The 9,610-nt window shown below is 41.3% G+C and overlaps 1 protein-coding gene across 1 annotated transcript; it reads left to right on the top strand.

Moving 5' to 3' along the window:
* The first annotated feature begins 7,347 nt into the window (after nucleotides 1-7,347).
* Nucleotides 7,348-8,231, top strand: LOC104449822 (ethylene-responsive transcription factor ERF021). The gene has a single exon (XM_010064092.3). The coding sequence runs from the start codon at nucleotides 7,414-7,416 to the stop codon at nucleotides 7,975-7,977; it is 564 nt and encodes a 187-aa protein (XP_010062394.1). The 5' UTR covers nucleotides 7,348-7,413; the 3' UTR covers nucleotides 7,978-8,231.
* The last annotated feature ends 1,379 nt before the right edge of the window (nucleotides 8,232-9,610 follow it).

Below are 9,610 nucleotides of genomic sequence, written 5' to 3' on the forward strand. Positions count from 1 at the left end.
GCGGTCCCGCCTCTTCATTTGACTTCCATGTCTCCCGCAACACGCTGGACACGTCGAATCCAGACCTCTCCCAGGTTCGTCGAATCGAAATTCGAACCAACGTTATCTCTTTTGATGGCTTTCTGGATGCGCCGTAGTCGGTAGCGTTTCGAAATCAAGTTTCAATTCCTCCGTTTGCTTTTTGATACTTCTTATCCGGTTTCCGATTTTATAGGGTCTCTTATAAACCTTATATTGCTTCCAGTTAGTACAATTCATGTGTAAGGGCACGGTGGTCGACTCCGATGAACAAAATATATCTATCAACAAAAAGAAGGGTTAAATATCAAAAAAGTCATTAACTTATTACATTGGTACCAATTTAACCTTAAAACTTTCAATTTGATCAATTGTATTTCTAAACGTTTTCACATTTATACTAATTCAATCCATTTAAGCATTTTAGACTGATAATCGCTAACATAAACGTTGACCATCTATGTGGCTGAGCCAACACTACCATTAACATTTTTAATAATATTTTAATAATTTGTTGAGATTTGTATAGACTTTTATTGTTCTTCTTTCCTTTCTTTTTCCTTTCTTTTTCCCTTCATTTCAGCCACTAGGTGGCCCTCACTTAGGCTAGGGATTGCTAGCCCTCACCGACCAAACTGAAGGAAAAAATAAAAAATATTAAAATATTAAAAATAAAGAACAAAAAATAATTGAAATATTATTAAGAAAATTTCCATATTATTATCGGTCGTGCCACGTAAACGGTTAGCATTTACGTTAGAAATTTCTAACCTAAATTGCCAAAACGGGCTATATTGGTACCAAAGTGAAAAAAAGGTTCAAAACTAAATTGGTCCAATCCAAAAAGTTTATCACTAAATTTATACCTATACAATAAATTCACGACTACTCTGGTACTTCTCCCATAGAAAAGATGAAGAAAGGTGATCACCACAACAATGATCTCGTTCGCTGAATCCAAAGCTTATGAAATTCACCGACAGACTCGTGCGATAAATAAAGAAGGTGCGTGATGAAATTGATGGTGCATTACATCGGGAATCCCTATTCCTTGCCAAAAAAGGGGAAAGGGATGGGTTGCCTAGAACGAGAAAGAAGACAATCTGGGTGTCGTGGATCTTCAGTCCCGACCACTCAAGAAGTGAAAAGAACATAAAGGTTTCATCTCAAACCCCTGGAGCCTCTGGTCGCGGAGTTTAATAATTGATCCATTGCTGTAACCCAACAAAGGAAGAAGGAAACATCGTTTAGGACTTATGGGAAGCAGCAAGTTTCCACATACGCCCCCACCAAAAGGAAAGCAGCAGCAACTTTCCACTTCTTTCCATGCCTTCAGCGTTGACCGACAAAGTTCCCACAGTTGACGAGATAGAGTGCGAATCGGGAATTGCCAAGTGTCCCCCAAATCTCATTAGAATACACGATGGGCTAGATTAGTGTGGGCTCGGGTCTACATTGATTGGTTCAATCGCAACCACCCGTCAATGAGGCCCGCATTCGCCCCTCTTTCAGGAAGGCTCCGCCCCCATTTTCTTTTAATTAAGGGGGCCTCCACCACGAAACCATTTGATACTTCTCCAAATAATTTAATCCAAACGTCTCGCAGTGCACATAGTCAAGTCCTAAAGAAGTGCCTCTATTATAATATTGTATTGGGAAAATCATTCAAAAAAAAAAAAATTCTAAATATATTACATTTTTACTAATTTGATCATAAATCTTTCAATTTTGTTAATTGAGTCCTAAATATTTTCACAATTTGCTAATTGTGAAAATGTAAATATATTACATTTTTGCTAATATGGTTCTAAAGAAGTGCCTCTGTTATAATTTTTTTTTGGGAAAATTGTTTAAAAAAATTCTAAATATATTGCATTTTTGCTATTTCGGTCATAAATCTTTTGATTTTGCTAATTGAGTTCTAAATATTTTCATAATTTATCTTGAGTTTCTATGATATCAATTTAATCTGAGATTTAATTTTTACTCATTTGTTTAGATATAAATTGAATCAAAGTGAAATGAATTGAATTTGATACTTTTCCACGTGAGACAATAGTCTTGAAATGTTCTCTTACTAAGCCAATTCCCCTCTTTCAAGGAGTGCTCATGCCAGTATTCCGTCGTAAAACGGAAAACGTTTTCATCATGTAAGAGAGTGCTTATTTGATTGATTGGAATTTTTGTGAATCAACTACGTAGAAAGAGGCAAAAATCTATATGAATAGCACGTCAGAAATTTTTTCCCAAAGAAAACTACGCTAACGGTCACTTTTATTCGTTTAACAACGCGCGGACCCCTAAAGTGCCTTAACTTTAGCCAAAGGGACACTTAAGTATCATAAATTACGAAATGTACACTTAAGTGCCAAAATCGGAGTAAAATGGATCACTTGAGTGCTAATCCGGCCAAAATGTCGACGTGGCACTTTTCCGCGAACCGAGCTCAAAATGACACCGTTTTGCACTTGACATGGCAAAAACAGCGTTGTTTTGGCTGACGTGGCAAAAAAAATAATTAATTAAATTAAATTTATTTAAAATATTTAAAAATAATAATTTAAAAATTAAATTTAGTTAAAATATTTAAAAATTAAATTTAGTTAAAATATTTTAAAATTAAATTTAGTTGAAATATTAAAAATTTAAAATTTAAAAAAAATTTAAAAAAAAAAAAAGTGGGGGAGGTGGCTAAGGGATTAGCCCTTAGCCGCCGCCCCGCCGTCCCCGTCCCGGCCCTTCCCGGCAAACGGGGGGGAGGGTCGGCCGGGTCACCGGGCCCCGGCCGGGGGCGACGACCCGGCCGACCGGCGGCGAGGGCTCCCTCACCCCGGATCGGGTCGAGGGTTGCCCAGCGGCGGATGGCCCTTGGCTGGCGGCCGAGGGCCGTCGACCCTCACCGAATCCGGGCGAGTGCTCGTGGCCCTCGCCCAACCGAGCCAAGGGCCGCCGCCCGCCGGGGTCGCCCCAACGGGCGGCGGCCCTTGGCCCGACCGAGCGAGGATCGCCGACCCTTGCCGGATCTGGGTGAGGGCTCACGACCCTCGGCTCGGTCGGCCGTGGTCGCCGACTCACCCGGCCGGGCCCGGCGACCCCGACAGACCCTCCCCCACCGTCACACGGCCCTTCCGGCGGCGGCGACGAGGGCTAATCCTTGACCACCTCCCCGCTTTCCTTTTTTTTTTTTTTTTTTTAAAATTTAAAATTTAAAATTATTAATTTTTTAATATTTCAACTAAATTTAATTTTAAAATTATTATTTTTAAATATTTTAACTAAATTTAATTTTAAAATTAATTTAATTAATTTTTAAAAAAAAATTTTTTTTTTTGTCGTCGGCCCAAAACGATGCGTTTTGGCCACGTCAACGTGCAAAATGACGTCGTTTTGGGCGCGCTTCACCGGGAAAACGCCATGTTGGCGTTTTGGCCGGAGTGGCACTCAAGTGATCCGTTTTTCTTCGAATGTGGCACTTAAGTGTACCTTTCGTAAGTTATGGCACTTAAGTGTCCCTTTGGCCAAAGTTATGGCACTTGAAGCGTTCTTTTGCCTTCGTTTAACCTTATTTTAGAAGTTCAAGGACTTGGATTTCGTAATTAGAAAAGCTTCAACACTAAATTATCCTTTTGTAATAAGTCCAATTAAGTAGCTTTAATCAATAATTGAAAAGAGATCACTTGTCTATAAATAGCATATGAATGTCATATTCAACTTATGGGAGATCTTTCAACGTCTTTTTTCACGTGCAAGTCGAATTAAGAATGATCTTAACTCGACAAATAGAACGCACGCACATGAAATAAATTGAGACTGAATCTAGCTTTGATACTACATGAAAAAGTTCATCTCAAAATTTTAAATTGAAAAATGGAGAGACATCAAGGTTACGTTTGATCGTCCGGATTTCTAATTGGGATAGGACTAGATAGGATAGGATATGAAATCCTGATATTTTTTTATATCATATTTATTATTTGGTGTATCGCAATATTAAAGTTGGATATATATTAAAGTTGGATTATTCATATTATATCATGTAATGGCCTATCATTGTAAATAAACCTAAATGTTTTTTTTTTTTTTGACCCGAGAACTATCGTACAGCCGGCAACCGACGATGTAAACCCGAGGCACCTAAGTCGCCACCACAGGACCACGAGACGCGGTGAGTCGCGCAATGAGGACACAAGGTTTTGAACTCCTTCCCTTATAGTAAGGGTGCAAAACTCTAACCATCACGGCCACCGCGAGTAGTGGTAAATGAACCTAAATGTTCATAAGCATATATGGTGAAAATCTCTTGTAACACTATTCCTTAATTTATTTTTAATTTATTTTTAATTTTTATATTATTTTCTTTATTATTTCTTTAATCCCCTTTCATCATTCTTTAATAAAATTTTATCAAATAGTAAACTGTACTAACATACCTAAAATGCAAAAATACCTAAAATATATAATAAGTATAACTATATAATTTATAGATTAAATGTTTATTATAAGATATAATTAAAGATGAATATATAAATTATAATTCAAATATTATTTATATTGAAATATAATTTCAATTTGGTTAATTTGAAAAGTTTGTTATTCGAGAAAAATAGTTTTCCTATTATAGACATTAAAATCCTATCTACCTTTATCCCATCTCCTCATGGGATAATTTTATTCGGCCTATATTCCCCTTATATCCGACTTTATCCTGTTCTAAGCGAATACCAAATGTAAAATAGGATAAATCATATCCTATTTCGAATTTTATCTTGATTGCCAAACACAGCCCAATAGTATATAAATTGCATTAAAACTCCATACTAAAGCGATGTGATGTATCTTAACACTATTCACAGCCGGAAATCAGGCGATCCAAAATCATCACATGCTAAGTTGTCTCCATGCTTACATTCTCCACTCATTCTTCTACATAGCCCCTAAATTTGCATTAGTCTTGATGCCACTTGATGATAGCGTGAGAATCATTTCTTGGAGCAATTGTTCATTGTCGACGGCTCTTTCAACCTCCACCGCACGAGCCACCCTTTCCAACAAGGACCATGCCATCTCTCTCTCTCTCTCTCTCATCCCACCGCACGAGCCACCCTTTCAACCTCCACCCCCCCCCTCTTCGTGCGCGTGTACGTGTGTCGGGTGTTGACAATGAGCAAGTTGACGATGATGAGCTCGAACGCGGGGCTAGTATCGCGTTGGCGGAGCAATAGGTAGACAACGATCGAGAGAGAGAGAGAGGGGAAAGATGGTAATAGGCTAATAGCTGAGAGGCTCATGGCGAGTTCATCAGAGGTGGTAATGGCAACATCAAGAGTAATGCAGACCTAATCAATGGGCGGCCCAGGATCTGTGATAAAACAACATCAAATTTATCACGAAAGTGATGGAATGAGCTGATTTGGGCAAGCTAAGGTCAATAGGGCAGAATAGATTGTCTAGACTTGTCAAGCCAATCAAATCCACATTAATTAAATGAGCCGCCAAGCTCCTAATCAACTCTATATGGTGGAACATTTTGCCCATGCCCGAATGTTCAATTAGATTTGTAATAATCAATTGTATAAAATTCATGACTTGAAATCTCTATCATGGTAATCTTGAAGGACTCAACTCACTCCTAATCCAGTGGGACCAGGCAGCGGCACTAATTTTCATCTCACGTTGGATGCATCAAATCACTCGACATCGTGCTTTCGGGGTTGGTAGGATACTAAAGTTTGGCTTCTGCCTCGGGCGACGCGTCGGGGCTTTGAAACTTTCAGCAATATTGTGCAAAGAATCACCGTAATTCTTATTTCAAATCAAAATTAGTCCAAGTCTTGATGAAAAATAAATAATTTGAAAATGATCACTTATATCATTTGTAATAATTAATCAACAGAAAATATTATCATTATCAACAGTAATTTATATTTAAATACTTTTATGGGCGATAAAAATATTTTTCTTTATTAATTTTTCGAAGCGATATAAATGATTATTTTAAATAAATTCATTCATTCATTTTTCGTGAAATAAATAAAATCTAAAAATTACATTGCTATTAAGTTACGGAGGTTAAAAAAAAGGGATCAAATTTGTACATCAAATACGTGGCATGAACATGTCACCGCTCCTATATCTAACTTAATTTTTGTATCGTGATATTAAGGATATGGGAATATGTATCTTCTAGGCAATTAACTTAATAGATCAATCTCGTTAAACTATGCCACATCGCTTATTTACAAGATTTACATGTTTTTTAGATGTTTCCCTTCCTCTATAAATTTAAGATTTTCAATTAGACTTTTTATTACGGTATCAGAATCAAACTCTTTCTCGCAACCCTCCTCTCATTCGTTGAATCCCACTTCTTTACGTATATGTGAAATTGCCACACATATTTCGAGAGAACAACGATGCAACAAGTTAGTGCCGCCACAAGAGGATCGCTCGGATGTTTTGTGGCAAAGTAAAAGTAAACAGAACAGTACTTATTGGGTACAAAATCTTAGATTAAATGGCCATCATCAGCTTCCTAATTGTGGAACGCGTCAACTTTCCAGTAAATTAAGGTTTAAATCCCAAAACTAACGTGAAAGCGTCATAGTCATATGATGTAACTCCATTAGAAAAAAAGAGGAGAGTGACATTGATATTGATATATCATAGAGATAGGGTCGTGTCTCTAGACTCTCTAAAGTGATCTATCTATCTATCTCATGAACCAAAAAAAAGGTTCAGCTGATTAAGTAACCATTAGGATTGGATTTCCCTAACTGGGTCAGAGCGTAGATTCTGGGCCACCTAAGCTCCAAAACCGCGTCCCCAACCCGAACGTCACATCACCCATGTCTAAATTTCCCTCCTTTTCTCTTGTTTTATTTAACTAATTTATCAATTGCGTTTGGGAAATTACGAGGCTCGGAAATGAAAAATGATTAGTCCCTGTTGATCTAGTCTCGATAGTGTTCGCGACAAAATCAGTTATAAGGTCATAAGATATCTGCGCACTAATTCGCTAATTCTTTGCTAATTAAATTTCACGTTATTCGGTTGATTATTATGTAACCATTTATATTTTTGATGCATAGAAATTACCTAACTCCGGTCACGCGGTGTTTATGTTCTTTTCAGTGATTTTCTTTCCATGTTATATAATTAATAATAGCCAGAGCTTAGAAACTTGATAAAGTTAGCAATATCTGATAAGATGATGTTCCCTCCTTTATTTCTGAAGCTACGTGGAAGCTCGCCTCCTCCCTCTCCCCATGCAATATCTCGTCTATAAATACATGCAGCTGGATTACACTCAGTATCTTGTCATGATTAATTCTCTTAATCTTTTGTCATTAGTCAAACCACCGTACCGAGGTTTAACCCTTACTGTCGCACCGGAAAATGGAGGACGCCGGGAGCAGCCGCGGCGGCACCAGCTCTTGCTACAGAGGTGTCCGGAAGCGGAAATGGGGGAAGTGGGTGTCTGAGATCCGCGAGCCCGGGAAGAAGACGAGGATATGGCTCGGCAGCTTCGACACCCCGGAGATGGCCGCCGCTGCCTACGACGTGGCCGCCCTCCACTTCCGGGGCTGCAACGCCTGCCTCAACTTCCCTGCGCAGGCCACCGGCCTCCCCCGCCCAGAGAGCTCGGGTGCCGACGACGTGCGCATGGCGGCTCACGAGGCAGCACTACAGCGGCGGGTGGGGGCAGCTCCCCCCGGCAGCACTGGCGGTGGCGGCAAGTCGGGGGCTCTGAACAAGGCGGCCCCAGTGACTGTGAGCCTCCCGCCTGCCATGATTGCGGCCATCAACGAGTGGCCACTGGATTCGCCGACGATGTGGATGCAAATGGCGGAGGCGCTGGCGGCGCCGGGGCCGTGCTCCACCGCGAGCAACGCTAACGCTCGGGACAAAGAGCTATTCGGGGACGCCCACGCCGAGTGTTTGCTCTGGGAAAGGATATAGCCCTATAGCCCTATAGCCCTATAGCCTTATAGCCCTATATAACTTATGGATAGATCATCTTGCATCTGCAAAAACAGTTAGCAATTTTAATATGGAAGCAGATCGCGGTGTAACATGGAGAGCTCACATACTGATTTAGAGAGATATCTTGAGTCTTTTTTATTTTTTTCCTGTCCAAAGAGATCTCTGAGTTAACCGCAATTGATTTGTACTCGTTTCCCAAGTAATGTTCAATATAGAAAGCACCAATTATAAAATCGAGTCCGTGAGCATGTGTCACTCATGTATGACTCATTTTAAAATGGTGGCGATCCTTTGCTGTATATAACCTCCCCAATGCTCTTGCTACATGACGAAGGAAATTGATATCTTAACATATATGCGGTTGGTCGTCTCGAGATTTGCTGCGCGGGGTGGCCTCGCGGGTCCGAAACATCGGAAAAGCCCATCGGCTGATTCGATGTGGAGGCCTGGATGGAGGATCCGCTTGCCTTGGCGGGCTCGCCGACTTGAAAAAGATCGTGCAAAAGCGTGTCGACTGGACACGTTTTCGGCCCAGGGACTCCCGTTTATTTTTAATTGGAAATCGCCCCCGTCGGAGACATCGTCAACTCGAAAGTGCGTGCCCGCTACTAATCTACCAAAAAACCACTTTTGCTTAATGACGTCATGATGCGTCACCGCGGCGAGAGCTTGCGGTGCCACGCGAGGGAGAGCATTGAATTGGAGGGGGCCCGTGTGGACACGACGACGACATCATCATGAGACCCCGAGAAGGTGAATGATATTGTCGTGACGACTGTAGTGCATGCAACGAAAATGGTGTCCCAGCTGTAAATGCCACGTGGGAGACTACGTGGACGGGTAGGAGGTCGGCACCGCGTGCGCGGGGGTCTTGGTTGTTGGTGACTTCGAGTTCGGGACCGAGTGAGTTGACTCGGGAGTAAACGGGTAGGGAGGTCGGATGGCTTGGGTTCAGGAGACTGGCGATGAAGCGGTCGAGGTCGAGGCCGTCGCCGATGGGCATGACCTCGCCGGCCATGGGCGAGGAGCTGCGGCCCTTGTCTGCCAGTGGGCGAGGCCGGCAAGGGCTGCGGCCTCGCGGTCTCTATCTCTCCAACCGTGCGCGCGTGCGTCAGCGTTGGTTGGCGGTGGCGTCTCCTTTGCCTGAGCGCAACGAGGGTCTTGGCCAGACCGTCTGGCCACCCTCGCCGGTGGCCGGAAGGAGACTCCACCGACCTCCGTTGCCTTTGCAAAAAGTTTTGTTCTTTATTTTAAAGATTTTCTTTGCATATAATGTTTGAAATAGGTTTTTTGTTTAATTTTAAGCCACGTGAGTGTTACGTGGCTGTCATACGTTACACTTACCTGTCGTTTCTAAGGTTTTCACGGGAGGAAAAACCCATAAAAAGCTTGAGACTGCATCTATTATCACGACACATTTATGTCAAATTTTCTTTAAAACCAATAATCTCAAATTGATATTAGAGTGGTACATTTACGTTTCTTGGATTCTGGATTATAAAAACCGTTAAAAATCTTATATGGCGTTGATGTGAGGCTCGCATGACGCCACATCTGAAAAGTTAAAAAGAAAAACTGAAGTTAAAGTTATTGGGCATTCGAAGCTACT

This window comes from Eucalyptus grandis, chromosome 6 (genome assembly GCF_016545825.1).
Source record: "Eucalyptus grandis isolate ANBG69807.140 chromosome 6, ASM1654582v1, whole genome shotgun sequence".
Lineage (NCBI taxonomy): Eukaryota > Viridiplantae > Streptophyta > Magnoliopsida > Myrtales > Myrtaceae > Eucalyptus > Eucalyptus grandis.

Excerpts from the sequence above, each read along its gene's own strand:
- LOC104449822 (XM_010064092.3), top strand. The coding sequence starts at position 7,414 with ATGGAGGACGCCGGGAGCAGCCGCGGCGGCACCAGCTCTTGCTACAGA.